The 17,360-nt window shown below is 50.0% G+C and overlaps 1 protein-coding gene across 1 annotated transcript in view; it reads left to right on the top strand.

Annotated features, from left to right (window-relative positions):
• Nucleotides 1–17,360, top strand: part of ADD2 (adducin 2) — a 91,895-nt gene that overhangs the window by 69,409 nt on the left and 5,126 nt on the right. Inside the window, exons 7-14 of the mRNA XM_074940201.1 lie at nt 1,054–1,197; nt 3,661–3,759; nt 7,415–7,591; nt 8,693–8,950; nt 10,226–10,345; nt 11,098–11,187; nt 12,510–12,675; nt 13,059–13,187. Coding sequence (XP_074796302.1) covers nt 1,054–1,197; nt 3,661–3,759; nt 7,415–7,591; nt 8,693–8,950; nt 10,226–10,345; nt 11,098–11,187; nt 12,510–12,675; nt 13,059–13,187 — 1,183 coding nt within the window. The remainder of the gene's footprint in view (nt 1–1,053; nt 1,198–3,660; nt 3,760–7,414; nt 7,592–8,692; nt 8,951–10,225; nt 10,346–11,097; nt 11,188–12,509; nt 12,676–13,058; nt 13,188–17,360) is intronic.

The raw sequence follows: 17,360 nt of genomic DNA, 5'->3' as shown, positions 1-17,360 counted from the left end.
TATTTTCCAATGGGTTTCAACCTCGACTTTAGAACTGTACCCGGGACTTTATAACACCTCCCCGCAACCCCCTGAGCATGCAAATGGTCTTTGCTCATGCGAAGATGAGAGGGATGAAATTCACCCCAGTGCAACGGACTTTCACCAGACCGTGTGCACCACTTTGAACGCCATATAAAAGGTTACATTGAGGGGCCAGGACTCGGGGGTTCGGAGTTCTCTTGCCACCTCGGTCACAGACAGTGTGACCGTGGGCAAGTCGCTGAATGGCTCTGTGCCTCAGTTTCCCCAACTGTTCTATGGGGATAATACTTGACTTACAGGAGGGGTGCTGGGAGACGACCTGCCCTCTCTTGCCCCTGGCATGCTACTGCTCAGGGGGATTACACTAGAACTGGGCAAGGTCTGTGCTCATTCAGTCCTTTCTGCACAGTGGGACTGTGCTCTGTCTGCCGCACTGGGATGCTGCAGGGCCCCGAGAAGGGGGCTCCGTTTGCCCCTCACTTGAGCACTTCTCGGACATGTGCATGTTCCATCATTTAAGAAATGAACATTTTTTTATCCCCAAACTTCATGTGACTCAACTTCGGTCAGTTGCTTTATGCTTCTAATGTGAGGCAGAAGCTGTGGGTGGGATGCATAAAAGTAAGGGAAAGATGCAGCCCCTCGAAGGAGACAGGCCAAAATATGTGACTGCTACAAAACTGCTGTTTTCCTGGGTTCCTTTTGTTGGCGCTGATGGCAGAGGCTCATTGTTTACACTGATCTGCCGCTGCTGAACCTTCATGGCTTCATATGCCCGCAAACTGATGCAGCCGCTGGTCTGACGGGCCAGTCCTGGGAGATGCTGGGCAACGTCCGCGCCCGTTGATTCCACTGAGAGAGAGGGAGAAGGATGCTCAGGATATTGCAGGATCAGGGCCGTAAAAGTGCAACAACAGGCCACAGGTTGCCGGTTTGAAAGCTGAGCGTAGACTCGACAGTTGGTGTAAACGTGAGGGAACCAAAATGCTGATCTTCCCCGTGGCTTCCTGTGTTCTCTCTGTTTGCCAGGTGTCTGCCATGAAATGTGGCATCCTGCCTGTATCCCACGATGCCCTGCTGCTAGGCAACATTGTGTACTTCGATTTCAATGGAGAGATGGAGGAAGAGGCAGACAGGATCGAACTACAGAAGTGCCTTGGACCAACCTGCAAGGTTAGGAGAAAAGACACACCTCCGACTGAAAGATATTGTGTCTGATCAGCCGTCGGGCTAATACAGCTCAGCAGGGTCAACAAACATGTGGACAAGGGGGATCCAGTGGACATAGTGTACTTAGATTTCCAGAAAGCCTTTGACAGGGTCCCTCACTTGTGGAAAAATTGGAGAGAATCCAGCGGAGGGCAACAAAAATGATTAGGGGACTGGAACACATGACTTATGAGGAGAGGCTGAGGGAACTGGGATTGTTTAGTCTGCGGAAGAGAAGAATGAGGGGGGATTTGATAGCTGCTTTCAACTACCTGAAAGGGAGTTCCAAAGAGGATGGCTCTAGACTGTTCTCAGTGGTAGCAGATGACAGAACAAGGAGTAATGGTCTCAAGTTGCAGTGAGGAAGGTTTAGGTTGGATATTAGGACAAACTTTTTCACTACGAGGGTGGTGAAATACTGGAATGCATTACCTAGGGAGGTGTTGGAATCTCCTTCCTTAGAAGTTTTTAAGGTCAGGCTTGACAAAGCCCTGGCTGGGATGATTTAGTCGGGGATCGGTCCTGCTTTGAGCAGGGGGTTGGACTAGATGACCTCCTGAGGTCCCTTCCAACCCTGATATTCTATGATTCTATGAAATTAAGTTGTCATGAGATAAGAGGGAAGATCCTTTCATGGATTGAGAACCGGCTAAAAGACAGGGAACAAAGGGTAGGAATAAATGGTAAATTTTCAGAATGGAGAGGGGTAACTAGTGGTGTTCCCCAAGGGTCAGTCCTAGGACCAATCCTATTCAGCCTATTCATAATTGATCTGGAGAAAGGGGTAAACAGTGAGGTGGCAAAGTTTGCAGATGATACTAAACTGCTCAAGATAGTTAAGACCAAAGCAGACTGTGAAGAACTTCCAAAAGATCTCACAAAACTAAGTGAATGGGCAACAGAATGGCAAATGACATTTAATGTGGATAAATGTAAAGTAATGCACATTGGAAAAAATAACCCCAATTATACATACAATATGATGGGGGCTAATTTAGCTACAACTAATCAGGAGAAAGATGTTGGAGTCATCGTGGACAGTTCTCTGAAGACGTCCACGCAGTGTGCAGCGGCAGTCGAAAAAGCAAACGGGATGTTAGGAATCATTAAAAAAGGGATAGAGAATAAGACGGAGAATATCTTATTGCCCTTATATAAATCCAAGTTGAATACTGCATATAGATGTGGTCCCCTCATCTCAAAAAAGATATACTGGCATTCGAAAAGGTTCAGAAAAGGGCAACTAAACTGATTAGGGGGTTGGAACGGGTCCCATCTGAGGAGAGATTAAAGAGGCAAGGACTTTTCAGTTTGGAAAAGAGGAGATAAAGAGGGGATATGATGGAGGTATATAAAATCATGAGTGGTGTGGAGAAAGTGAATAAGGAAACGTTATTTACTTCTTCACATAATATAAGAACTAGGGGCCACCAATTGAAATTAATGGGTAGCAGGTTTAAAACAAATAAAAGGAAGTTCTTCTTCACTCAGCGCACAGTCAACCTGTGGAACTCCTTGCCTGAGGAGGTTAGGAAGGCTAGGACTATAACAGGGTTTAAAAGAGAACTGGATAAACTCATGGAGGTTAAATCCATTAATGGCTATTAGCCAGGATGGGTAAGGAACGGTGTCCCTCGCCTCTGTTTGTCAGAGGGTGGAGATGGATGGCAGGAGAGAGATCACTAGATCATCACCTGCTAGGTTCACTCCCTCTGGGGCACCTGGCATTGGCCACTGTCGGTAGACAGGATACTGGGCTGGATGGACCTTCGGTCTGACCCAGTATGGCCGTTCTTATGTTCTTATGAGTTGCTCCAGGAATGGGTTTGACCCAGTAATATTTTCACTGGAGATGGGCCGAAGAGGTGGCGTTCGGATCTGGGTCCTGTGCTGGGGTTTGGGTTCTGGTTTGCGGTCCTGTCAGGGCTTCACATTCTGACGTGTTGTGAGGTTTGGGCCCATCAAGTGGCGAAAGCACCAGGCTGAGAAGGCTGGGTTCTACAGCTGGATGGGCGATTGCCCTGCTGTTTGAGTTTGGGCCTCCCAATTGCTTTGTGCCTCAGTTTACCCACCTGTGTCCTGAAATACCCGGGGTTTGATTCATAAATGTTTGTAAAGCTTTTCCGAGACCAGACACAGCAAGAGGAGTGCCACATAGATTGGATTAGAAGGAAATGGCCAATAAACCAGGTGAAGTATCAGAACTACTCAACATCTGGGAAGTTACAAAGGGGTTAAATTGCGGTCACTTTTTACAGAACCTGTCATTCCGAATGTGAGCTGAAATAGCCTGCAAGTCATTTGAGGGACCTTCAGGTGCTGGGCAAAAACCCAGACTTGTCGATGGACCGTATCTCTGAGCCTCTTTAGAAAGAAATGAATTGACTGGCAAGGACCGTGTTAGCTAGTGTTTCATTTTCCCCGCAGATCCTGGTGCTGCGAAACCACGGCGTGATCACTCTGGGCGACACGGTGGAGGAAGCTTTCTATAAAACCTTTCACTTGCAGGCTGCTTGTGAGATCCAGGTGAGCGACTCCACCGGGGCAGCACGTTGGAATGAGCATCTGCCCTCGTCGATGTGTTTCCAAGGTCGCGTCTCATTACAATGCTTTGTTACTCTGCTCGCTATGTAATCTAGATGAATATTCCATCTAACCAGCCACCTAGGTACTTATGATTCTTGTCACTGTAGAGTTGGAGTGTCTCCCATAAGCTAAAGACAAAACGACTTGCTCTCTTTCCCTTCCCTACCGCCAGTATAGACTGGCAGACAGACTCACAGTGATAACTTGCTAAGACAGGACTGCATTGTGTCTGGTATGCCTAATATGGGGAGAGACCCAGGATCATTACAAACCCCTCTGTACCAGACTCAATGAGTCCTGTGTTTGCAAGTTATCACTGTGGTATAAACTCCAGCGTTCTAAAGCCCCCATCCCAAATACTACATCTTGCAGGATTTCCAGCCACAACTGTGAAATACTCAAGTGCTTGGTGTAGATGGTGGGCTGCAGGATGGCAACATCTTGTTTTGACCCTGGGGAGGTGTCCCCCAAGGAGCAGATTAGGGTTTGTAGGAGAGTGCTGCCAGGAATACACCAATTCAATCTAGCTGCATTGCACTGATCATTTATCTCCCTCTACTGGGCAGTCCCTGGAACAGACTTCAGGACAGAAACCAACTTCCAGTGTTTTGGTTTTTTTTTTACAGCTTTATTTACGGTCGTGGCTTTCAGTCACTCCCAGGTTAGCCTTGAGTTTCAGCTGCTGCCCTGTTATTTGCTCAATAACTTGAACTGAGCCTTTGCTTTCTCCTCCGCTGTTGACTGTTGGTTTGGGGTGGGATTTTCAGAAGTGTTTGGCACTAGCCTAAATGATTTCCCACTGACTTCAGTGAGAGCAGAGATTAGCAAATGCTGATTTGGAAACCTCGCCCTCTAAGCCTTCAGAGCTCAGCAAGAGCTCAAATGGGGATGCAAAAGTAGCGATTGCGGTTGTTGTTCATTATTTATACGGTGCCATAAACGTGAGTGGTGCTTTCATGATGAATAAAAGACAGTGGCCCTGATTTGGATCTTGCATACACCAGCATAAATCAGGAATAATGCCACCAAAGTCAATGGCATTACACCCATGTAAAAACCAATGTGCGATGTGAATCGGGCCCAAAGAGCTCACAGTAGAAGAGAGGGTGTAACATGGCAAGGGACGGTATTTCAGGCGTAGTGTGTGTTTGCTGGGCTAGTTTTGGGAGCATTTGCCTTCAGTACACCATCTAGGTGCACCTGTACAAACGCTTTGAGACCAGGGTGTCGCCAGTTTCAACCTGAGCCATATCCAGAAGAAGTCTTTGGCTTCAAACCCCTCACTACATTGGCACTGCCGTTATTGTAGTTAAAATGATTATTATTTATTATCAAGCACCATCAATTCTACCCATGCCACGGATTCATTTCTAGGCGTAGATCAGAGCAGAGAGCTTTGCCGGCACACTGGAGGCTTTTGACAAATGTTAAAAACATCCAAGGGCACCAGTGCTTTACTCCACACCTGCCACTTTTACCCTCTTCCCTCCTGCCCTGTCCCCCTCACTCTCCTTCCTTTCAATGCTCCCTCTCTCTTCTCTTTTCTTTCCATTTAGCTGATCCCCTCCTAACTAAACCCAAAATTGGAACATGACATTGGCTGCCACCACATTGTTCACTCTGCTTGTGTGTTATGGCCTTTCCCCCACCCTGTATTTGTCTTGGTGTTTCCCTTGTAAGCACTTCGGGGCAGGGAATGGGGAATACTACAGTGGAGACCATCTCTTGGTTGATCCTTAGGGGCACGACCATCATAAACGTGATTCTATCTGATAATGATATCCATCAGCACATCTAGAAACCTAACCTCCCTCGGGTAATCAACGTTAGTCACCCAGAATGTTAACAGGCAAACGCCCTCAGTTCTGTCACCAACTCAAACCCTCACCAGGCTTCCCAAATCCCCATAAACATAGCATGCAAAACAATACAGCATCTGTCTCGATCTGAACAAACCAGCCAGAGTCAGCAGGAGGCACTGGGAAGAACAGAAAAGGGAATAAACAGGGGTTGGCCTGTTCATAGCTTCTTCTTGGCCACATGAAGTAAACCGGTCTGTAGGAAGGGTTTGCATTAAGAAAGGACAGTCGTCCAGCTGCTCAGGTATTCCATGCACGGAAGGGGTGATATGGCCATGTCTGGGATGATGCCACAATCCTCAGAGGTTGGCACTGTTATCGGCACTGGAATCGCTGAAGACACCAGTGCTCAAATCTCTGCCCGGGCTCCGTGCCTACAGCCAAACCTCTTGCGGCCTCACCTACAGCTACTGTCCATTTCCTTTGTGGGTTGGTTTTCGATTTTTGATTTTTTAAACGGTGGCTTGTCAGCAAAGCCTGAATATGCAACATGATGATAACTTTCTCCTGCTCGGCTCTGCTCTTCCCACGCGGCACTGGCGTGGCTGTAACGACGCGGCGGGTTTGGTTGTGCTGGTTAGGCAGCTCGCTTGCCATCAGTGATGCTTATTACAAATGCCGCTGTCCTCCTCTCTGCACATCGACCTACTTTAGCTGGGGAAACGAGGTCAGCAGCGCTTGCTGAGGCCTGGCCCAGGAGCCACCTGCAGGTGAAGGGCTGGGAATACATGCCCTCTGCGGACTGCCTCCTTCCCACGCGCAGCCTTGTTGACAAAGGGCTTTGGGATATTCCTGCTACTCATGGGCCCCGCTGCCTGTTCCCTGTCTCTCCTCTCCGCCCCCGCTCATTACTCTCTCCTCATTAACTCCCCAGCACAATAGCGGCATTTGAATGCCTAGTGACTCCCGAGGCTGCTTGGCTTTGTTTCCAGACTGGCATGCGCTCTGCCTCTGTGGCTGGCAGGCGGGGAGCGCTCTGGGGTTGGGGGCTGTTACATGTGTACCTAGGCAAGCGCCACGCTGCTCTTTCGGTGCCGTCAGCTGAGGAGAGGAAAAGGTCGTCGGTAAATACATGGATTGGGACCGACGCTGCAAACCATCCGGGTGCATGAGTAACATGCATGTTGGCAGGATTAGGGTCTCACATGGCAAACCCTTCAGGGCAGGGGACATTGTTTCCATTCAGGGGCCCGGGCCAGATCCCATGGGGGGACCGGAAGGGAGTGCCACCCAGCTCCGCTCCTGGTCCCAGCTGCCAGCCCCGTGCCCAAGGCTCCACTCCTGGTGAGGTGCTGCACTGGGGGCTCTGCTCTTGGCCCCCACTGCTGGCCCCGCGCCCGGGGCTCTGCTCCCAGCCCTGCGCCCGCCCCAGCTGTGGCCCCAGCCTTATCCCCCTTACCCCTGTCTGTGTCCCCCCTCTCCCAGAGCTGCACCTCTGGCTCCAGAGGGCGGGAGGGGGGCACGGGGGGTGCAAGGTAAAAAGTTTGGGGACCAGTGGTGTAGGGTAACTCTGGCACGCCCCCAAGGCTGGGCTGGCGAGTAGCTGCTGCAGGAGTCCACTGTAGAGGCTTTATTCCATTCCGGAGCTCCCTTCCACCAAGGGAACGCTCTGCTGGCCAGAATCCTTCCCCTTTCTGCAGAGCAAACGGGGGTGGCGCGTAACCAAGAACCTGGCCCTTTCTCAGCGGCTTCTCCAGCGGCTCCTCTGTTGCTGTAGTGTCTGTGCTTTGCTCTAGGTCTCCGCCTTGTCTAGCGCTGGGGGAATGGAGAATCTGATTGTCCTGGAGCGGGAGAAGTACAGGCCCCACGACGTTGGGTCAGTCCGATGGGCCGGGAGCACGTTCGGACCCATGCAGAAGAGCCGCCTGGGAGAGCATGAGTTTGAGGCCCTCATGAGAATGCTGGACAACCTGGTAGGTCTCCAGCCGATTTAGCTGTGACCCGTTACTCGCTCTCCACACTCCCCTTCCGCCCGCCTGGAGCCAGTGCAGGCAGGTTTACACAAGCTGCAGATCACGTCTCCAGCTGCAGTGTAGACATAGCTTCAGCATCTCACGGGGTGTGTCCCAGGTCAAACAAGCAATTTGCTTTCCTGCTAAGGATTCTGCCTCGAAACATCAGGCATGCCAGCTGAACAGACTACAGATCCAGTTCGGGGCATCGTGAGTGCTCTCTTCCTGCCTCTGGGGGAGCGAGTTTACAGCAGTCTTGGGAGGGAAGAGGCAAAGATCTAGGTGGTAGATAGCCCTTGTTTGACCACAGGGATATGGGCAGATAGCACCGCTGGCCAAAAATGCTTGAATGAAGAACTGTTTCAAAACAAAATGGCCTTTTTTCAAAACCATTAAATGCGACAGTCTGGGGTTTGTTTGTTGCAACGCTTTTAAAATTTGCTTGTATCAGAAATGTTGTTGCAGACATCATCAAAACTTTCATTCACTGAAACCATTCCTAAAAACCAGGATTTGGGGAGACAAAAAATGTTAATAACAATTTCAGTGGTTTTGCAAAAAGGGGAAAAAGCAGAATCAAATCAAGCACTAGATCTGGTTTGAACCCCATGGCATTTTTCTCTATCCTTTCCCCCCCCCATTTTTTGCCCAGTCCTAATAGCTAGAGCAGTGGTCCCCAAACTTTTAACCTCGCACTCCCCCAACCCCTGTCTATACCCCCCTCCCGGAGTCAGGGACGTGGCTCAGGGAGGGGACGCAGACCTGGGTAAGGGGACTGGTGACTGGGGCCACAGCTGGCGGCCGGGACCCTGGGCGTGGGGCCAGCAGCCAGGACCCTGGGTGCACTGCCGGCAGCTGGAGTTGGGTGGGGGCCAGGAGTCGGAGCTGGGGCCAGGAGCGGCGCTGGGGCCAGGAGTGGAACTGGGTGGCACTCCCTCCTGGGCCCCAGCCACGCCCCCTGAACGTCCCTCCGCCCCCACCTAAGGGGGCGCATGCCACAGTTTGGGGACCTCTGCCCTAGAGTTTTCCAAGTAAAGAAGCATTCTGTTTGTGTCCTTCCAGGGTTACCGAACAGGCTACAAGTATCGGCACCCCTTTGTGCAGGAGAAAACCAAGCATAAAAGTGATGTGCTGATCCCTGCCACCGTCACAGCATTCGTCTTTGAGGAGGAGGGTGCTCCCATCGCCACCCTCCGACAGCATGCCCAGAAGCAGCAGAAGGAGAAGACCCGCTGGCTAAACACGCCCAACACCTACCTACGGGTGAACGTAGCTGAGGAGAACCAGAGAAGCGCGGGCAGCCAACGGACTAAGACCACGGTAAGGGGGAATGCGCTTTGTTTGCTGGGTTTGAGGCACCGTCATAAAGGAACATGGCCAACTTCCTCCACAACAGCGGAGCGCAGCGGGTAAGGAGTTGAAAGGCCCAATAGATGCTTGGAGCCAATCTAGACGTTCTCATGATATTTCTGGTTGGACTCGGTATACCCCAAGCACAGCCTCTCACAGAGTAACTGGGGTTCAGGCCAGGCCCAGAGTAGGACAGCCTGTAAATCGTTACCTTCAGGTTTTAGGGGAAGGTTTTGGGGGGAAGGGGCAGTTTGTATTCAAACCAGTTCACACATCGCTGAAAACAACCCCTCGGCTTTCAGGCATCAAAGCTGCTTTCCAGCAGCAACAGGTACCACGGGGAGGCCTCCCAAAATTGGCGACTGGTCTGTATAAAAATCATAGAATATCAGGGTTGGAAGGGACCTCAGGAGGTCATCTAGTCCAACCCCCTGCTCAAAGCAGGACCAATCCCCAATTTTTGCCCCAGATCCAAAATGGCCCCCTTAAGGATTGAACTCACAACCCTGGGTTTAGCAAGCCAATGCTCAAACCACTGAGGTATCCCTCCCCCCCGCAATGTTCACCTTCCTTTTCTATTGGAAGATGCGCTAACCAGCTGGGGTTTCCAACAGAGTGGAGTCACCTGGGGCATAGGCAGGAAGAGTGGGCCAGTGGTGAGGGTGCTCGCCTGGGGCTCTGGAGTCACCCAGTCAATCCCTTACTTTGTGATTGACTTCCTGTGTGACCTTGGGCGAGTCACTTAGCCTCAGTTCTCCATCTGTACAATGGGATAATAGCCCTGCCCTGCCTCACAGGAGCGTGGAGGAGAAATACATTAAAGGTGGGGAGATGCTATGGTACTGGGGGCCCTACAAGTTCCTAAGCTAGATAGACATTTGGATAGGGATTTAACAATTGCTTAGTAGACACAAGTCAAGGCAAAACCCTGAAGTGGCACACACCAGAATCCAGATGTGTGGAATTGAACCCGAATGGGCTGAACCAAAACCTTGAACATCAGAGAAGGGGGTGGGTTAGATCTGAATCCAAATTCAGATTCCTGAATTTTGCAGCTGGCTCCTTTCTCCGTAAGGGATTCTGCCCAGCTCTGAATGTCTACAAAATTTGGAACATCTGAAATTCTGTGGTGGGTCAGAAACCCATAGGCTGGGCCCATGTTTCTCCTGGATCTTAATGATAGTGCAGTTCCAGGCTTGATGCATTTTCTTTGCTCTTTCCCTACCTATCCTTGGTACGGGCCAGTGGATGAAGGCCGATGAGGTGGAAAAAACCAGCAGCGGGACCCCGATCCGAATCGAAAACCCCAACCAATTTGTGCCTCTCTATACAGACCCACAGGAAGTGCTGGAAATGAGGAACAAGGTGTGTCAGCTCTCAGTGTCTCTCTTGTCACCCCATGCTCTCCGGCAGGTCTTAGTTTCCAGGTGGCCGAGAATCAGTAGATTCCTTGGAGACTCCAGTGACCTGACTTTCCTGCAGCTGGTGGGGGAAACAGATGACCCACTTCCTTTTTACTTTTTCTCTTCATTTTATGTAAACAAGTTTAGTGCTGGTGGTGAGGTCCAGACTTGCAACTTTGAAATCATCTGTTCACCACCAGAGCAGGCACAAGGGTAGTTTGCCATATACCCTTTCCCCAGCGCTGCCTTGTAAACACGATTCAGCCCTGTTCGGAATGAACCACTCCTAGGTCAGAGGGAAATTCACTCAGTGACTCAGTCGGTACTTGGCCTCCTGGCTGAGGCGGAAGTTCCAGATAGTGCCAGTGTCACGCTCAACCTCCCTGTCCTCTAGGAACGGGGCTGAGACATGCTGACTCGTTTCACGTAGGCCAAGGACCAGGCGTTGGATGGCAAGAGCATTCAGCCGCTACTGAGCTAAACTGGATTCAGATGGGCAGCCAAGGAGAGAGAGGTTCTGTGCTTGACTCTCTGATTCCTTGATACTGGTGCAAAGAGCTTTTTACGCTACCTTAGCCCAAGTGTAAATGTCTCTCCGAGGTGCAAAGCAGGGGCAATTCAAGGCCCGCTCTATCTATTACCGTGCCCCTAAGCCAGCTAGGCTAGACTTTTATTTCAGCTCTTTTTATTTATTGGCTGATTTTTCACCCACAGATTCGGGAGCAAAACCGCCAGGATGTGAAATCGGCAGGACCCCAGTCCCAGCTCTTAGCCAGCGTGATAGCAGAGAAGAGCAGGAGTCCGGTACTCTTATTAACGAAGGGGCTAGCTTCACGGGGAATGTTACAGAGCAGTAAACATCTCTGCTCTCTGCCGATTGAGGCAGAAGTCATGTGTGGGTTAAGGGTGAATAAAATCATAGAAGATTAGGGTTGGAAGAGACCTCAGGAGGTCATCTAGTCCAATCCCCTGCTCAAAGCAGGACCAATCCCCAACTAAATCATCCCAGCTCGGGCTTCGTCAAGCCGGGCCTTAAAAACCTCTAAGGATGGAGATTCCACCACCTCCCTAGGTAACCCATTCCAGTGCTTCACCACCCTCCTAGTGAAATAGTGTTTCCTAATATCCAGCCTAGACCTCCCCCACTGCAACTTGAGACCATTGCTCCTTGTTCTGTCATCTGCCACCACTGAGAACAGCCGAGCTCCATCCTCTTTGAAACCCCCCTTCAGGTAGTTGAAGGCAGCTATCAAATCCCCCCTCATTCTTCTCTTCTGCAGACTAAATAACCCCAGTTCCCTCAGCCTCTCTTCGTAAGTCATGTGCCCCGGCCCCCTGATCATTTTCGTTGCCCTCCGCTGGACTCTCTCCAATTTGTCCACATCCCTTCTGTAGTGAGGGGCCCAAAACTGGACACAATACTCCAGATATGGCATCACCAGCGTCGAATAGAGGGGAATAATCACTTCCCTCGATTTGCTGACAATGCTCCTACTAATACAGCCCAATGTGCCGTTGGCCTTCTTGGCAACAAGGGCACACCGCTGACTCATATCCAGCTTCTCGTCCACCATAACCCCCAGGTCCTTTTCTGCAGAATAAGCATGCGAGCTCCAGCTCTGGAGCTCGGAGTAGGGGAATCCTGATGGCGATGTGTTGGTGTTGAAGTGGGGTGCTTCTCTCCCAGCTCAGAGTTGGAGTGGAGCTGCCCCCACCCTGTTAAAGCTGCACTGTGCCCCAACTCCATGGCTGGCAGTATCAAGTGGAGACACAGAGTAATGGATCCACTAGCCCAACCCCCCATAGCAGCCCCCTAAGGTATTCCTCCCACCCTGGAGCTGAGTTCATGTCACGCAGGGGTTATGTGCCTTCCCCAAAACCCGCTCCCCTTGTGCATGGTGGAATTGCATCAGTTCTGCTAGACGTGGGGCTGTGCTCCCTGCAGATCAGGATCAGCATCTGTGAGAACAAACACTTAAGCCATGGGCTGTGCTCCTAGAATACTGAGCCTCGGTCCGTGACAAAAGAGGATCGCTAGCTTAAGTTAGATGGCCCATAAAACCCACTAAACCGTATCCCCAGCCCTCGTGCTGATGGTGCAATGTCGTGTCTGCGGTTGGTTTCAGTCTGCGGAGAGTAACCTGGCTTCCAAAGCAGACATGGAGACAAAAGAAGTATCCCAGGAGGAGATACCGACCGAGCCAGAGCCTCCCAACCCTTTCAGCCAGCTAACCGACCAAGAGCTGGAGGAGTACAAGAAAGAGGTGGAAAGAAAGAAACTGGGATTAGATGGTAAATAACCGGAGGGAGCGGCTATGGCTTTGTTCGGTCACGTGAAGTGCGTGTATGTTGTGGGGGGGTTAACTAGGGCACTGGCCAGGGAATCCAGGTTCTTGTCCTTGCTCTGCCTTGTTCAGAGCAGAGTTTTTCCTCCCAGATTGAATCAAGCAGAATAGGGACTTGCTTCTGGCTCTCCCACATCCCTGGCCAGTGCCCTGTGTATGTACAGCGCTCTGAGAAAACCCTTCCTATGGAAACCGATACGTCTTCAGAACATTCATGCTTGGAGGAAATATTTCCAATTAGCCATACCCAGAAGACAGGCAAGGAGTGTGCCTTTTGGGATCCCATCCCCCATTTTTTACATAGCACTTGGATGTCTTCTCTGCTCCTAGGTGAGAGAGACGCGAGCGTGGAGGAATCTCAGGCACCTCCGGTGAAGTCCCCCTCTGCTTCCCCAGAGCAAAGCCCCACAAAGTCGCCACCAAAGAGCCCATCCGTGTCCCCCGCCAAGTCTTCAGACGGTAAGTTGAGCCTCCGTGCCAGGCGGTGGTTATGCTGCATGGCAGGAATTGAAGCATTTGGGGGTACTGCCTAGGGTGGATGCAGCAGTGTTCCTGCAGTCGCATCCTGGGATAAACCTGAGCCCTGTCACATGGGCAGCAAGACCTGGGCATACTGTAGGCTTGGAGGGGCATCTTCCATCAGTGGAAAGGCCTCCTTTTCTTTGTTAAAAGGAGGGTGGGTTATTATGGCCATAAGTTCTGCGCCACCTTTGTCCCAACAAATCACACAAGAGGCCTTTGGAACGAAGATGTGTCTATTTCTTTATTATTTGCACGGCAGCCGTGCCCAAAGCCCTCACCCGGAATAAGCTCTCCATTGTGTTAGGCGCTGCACAAACCCATAGAAAGACACAGCCCCCGCCCCAAAGAGTTGGCAGTCCAACTTGAAACGAGGCGCAACCAGGGAGCAGAACAATACGTGTCGTAAGAAACTGCTGGCTATGGACCTGATCCAAACCCCATTGAAATCAATGGGAGTCTTTCTACTAACTCCAGTGGGCTTTGGGTCAGTCAGATGCGTGTGAGTTGGTCCCAAAGATTCCAGAACATTATACATACATATATATATATACATATATATATGATGGTATTATGTAGCCTCTGCTCTTACATTGAAATCCAAGGCAGGATATATATATATATATATATATATATATATATATATATATATATGTTCCAATTCTAACATATATATGAAATCCAATTAGGATATATATATAACACCAACAGTGGCCATCTGAATGACTATGAGTTCAAATGGCCAGCATCAAAACTGGCCAGCAAAGCTACTTACGCTTGCTATAAACAGCTTTTCTTGCCATTCTTCTGTATGTGTGTGTGTGTGTGTGTGTGTGTGTATATCCTGCCTTGGATTTCAGTGTAAGATCAGAGGCAACGTAATACCATCAGAGGGTATCAGATAGATAAAATCAAAACACGTCAGCGTTGTGTTAATCAGTAGCTGGGCGTAATGCAGGGAGAGAAATAGTGCGAGTTATTAGCACGCTCCTCAGATCAGATGCGCAGATCACTGGAGACAATGAAGATCTGGCTGTCCTAGGCAAAGACATGACCTGGTCCATGAAGGTCAATGTGGTGGCGTTACGTTTTTTATTGTTCTCATTGTGTCGCATTGTGTCTCATTGTGTTGGTGTATGTCTGTCCCCACAATTTCTTCCTTTCTCTTTCCATGTGTTGCTTTCACCAAAGGACTTACCTCTGATTCTGAATACTTGTCACTGTAGTAAGTATAGAGAGGCTGTTTTCTAAGCTCACATACCATCACCTTGCGGGAGGTGGGATGCTTCTCACAGGGGAGATAGAGGGTGGGTGGGGAAAATCTTCCAATACGTTCACAGCAGGGATGCAGCTCCATGGAGAAGCATCCAAGTGTGCTAGCTTTCAGTTCGCCCAGTATCCGTCTTCCGTTGTATGGGAGACCAACAGGAACCAGTTTTCAGATGCTGGGCACCTTAATAGAACCTGCACGCTCTGCATTTGGCTGTTCCAGTCAGTGCTTAGGCTCAGAGGCAGGGTGGCCTACTGGACGGTGCACCAGAGCAGCACTTAGAAGACCTGGGTTCTATTCCTGGCTCAGCCCCTAGCCTGTTGGGTGACCTAGGGCAACTCACTTCCCCCCTCTATGCCTCAGTTTCCCCATTTTACAAATGGAGATCATGCTACTGACCTGCTTTGTAAAGCACTTTGAGATCTACTGTGGGGAAGTATTATACGAGAGCAAAGCATTATTATTATCCTCATCAATTCTATCTGTCATTTCTCTAGAAACTTTCACCATTGTATGTAAGCACTGATACTCGGAAGTTCCCACTTCACCTGCCTGTGTGCTGATTTGACCATCCAACTGTGTGATTTAGACCTCTATTAAGATGCTGATGCGTCTCACTTCAGAGGGATTAAGAAAGGCTCCTTTCTTATATGCTGTTTCAGAAGAGTTGCCCTGACTTTTTCCTTGCTCAAGATTTTGAGAAGGATTTATTTTTATGCCCCATTTTTATCTCCTATCTCTCTTCCACCTAAAGATAGTCCTGAATGCTGTAAAAAGGAGCTAGCTGTAGCCTCAGGTCTTTGTAGAAGGAATCTGCCACCCTCAAGAGCACCGCACCAAGATCACAAAATCTGCTTAATGGACAAAATTCTACCCAGGAGGGCTTGAGCGTTTTCTTCTTGCCCTGTTCACAGAACTTCCGCTGAGCTCAGTGGGTAACCTGACCAGACAGCAGTGTGAAAAATCGGGACGGGGGTGAGGGGTAATAGGTGCCTATGTAAGACAAAGCCCCAAATATCGGGACTGTCCCTGTAAAATCGGGACATCTGGTCACTCTATCAGTGGGGATCTGTGCATGGGGGAGGAATGGAATATAGGATTCAAGATCTGCCAGGCAGATCTGAGAGCAGAGCTTTGTCCTAGCTTACTGATTTCAAAGCACCAACAATGGCCATCTGAATGACTATGAGTTCAAATGACCCGCATCAAAACTGGCCAGCAAAGCAATTTACACTTGCTATAAGCCGCTTTTCTTGCCGTTTTTCTGTCTTTTCCCCATTGCTTCCCATTGTGCATATCACTTTCTGCTGTTGCATACACAATTTGTGCCTTTAGTTTCCTAAAGGACAGCATGGAAAAAGGAAAGCTCTAAAATTTGATGAGGTTTCTGATGGAAAGTCATTACTTGGGTCAGGGGTGGTAAAATGAAAAAAATCGATGTTATAGATACTTCTAGGGACCATTTCACCTAGCAGCTCCCTCTCTGCCACGCAGGAGACCAGAGTCTGGGCAGGTTTCAAGCCGTGTATGTTTAAGGATATTGCAGAGCACAGGGTCTGGGGGTGATGCAGTGTTGCGTTCCTCACACCGTCTAATGTGAGAGCATCTTACAGAGGCAAAGATTTTTTTCAGAATATTTTTCACTTGTTTTTTTCCCCTACCAAACCAATTTGGTGAAACTGACATCTTGTGAAATGTCTTAGTGTCGCCAAATCTGCATTTTGTTGGGGGGGGGGGGTGTTAAATTTGAGCTGAAAAATTTCACCCATGTACTGAATACGCAGCCTGTCTGAGAGCTGAAGCTACTTCCATTCTTCAGTCCTAGCCAGCTTACTACCCCTTTGCATTATTTCTTTACTTGGAAATGTGTGGCTGAATTCTTACACGAGTACGTTCTCAGGACTCAGCACTGGGCTTCTCTCGCCAAAGTACTTCTCACTCCAGCCACTGACTGGCATACCTTTGCGTAGTGATGGGTGTTACTGTTTTAAGTAGGCTACAATCTTAGGGCTTGATTCAGTCAAAATTACAGATGGACTCCGGTCTGCTTCAGATTTTGGCGCTTTCTCGGCTCTGACCAATCTCCTGGGATGGGAGGGACGGAAGTAAGGGCTTGTCTACGCAGAGGCAAGCCAGGGTATGAACGTAGAGTGTGCTCGCCCACTAAGTCGTGATGTGGAGTCTACTACCGTGCGCTAAAAGTTCCGTGGTGCGCTTTGGGGCACTCTGGAACTTGGCATGCATGGTAGTTGGGTCCATGTGGTGACTTAGTCCACGGCAGGCTAGTGCACGGTACCTTCAGACCCTGGCTTGCCATGCACAAAGGATATGTCTACACTTTGACCTGGGAGTTTGAGGAGACATACTCGCCTCACCTCTCATCAAGCTAACACAGCAGCGTGGGTGGAGGGGCGTCCTCGTGTCTCGGACAGTGTCAGGGGTTGTGGAAGACCATGCTAGTGGCTGGGACATGGGCAGTCTGGCTGGTAGGCAGCACAGTGTTCAGGAACCGGAGATCAATGGGCAAGTCTGAAGTCAGGAGCCAGGTGTCAGAGCTGAAAGTCAGACAGGAAACAGGAGCTAAAGCCACGGATCAGCGCTCTGTCAGAAACAAAGAGCCGTTGCCTAGGGTTGGAGCCAGAGCAGTCGGAAACCGGAGCAACGAGGTTCAGGGACTGGAATAAGACTGAGCGCAGGAGCCGGGAACAGAGCAGAATCAAAGTCAGGAACCGAGGACGAGACCAGGAGCCAAGTAGCGGACAGCAGGGGCTGTGGCAGCAGCAAGCCAGGATCCACCTTGTCGCACAGACCGCTTCTCGTGTCTCTTCCTGGCTTCAGTAGCG

Source organism: Natator depressus, chromosome 26 (assembly GCF_965152275.1).
Source record: "Natator depressus isolate rNatDep1 chromosome 26, rNatDep2.hap1, whole genome shotgun sequence".
NCBI lineage: Eukaryota > Metazoa > Chordata > Testudines > Cheloniidae > Natator > Natator depressus.
Note: the sequence above shows the minus strand (reverse complement) of the source record. Positions and strands in the feature narration are given on the sequence as shown.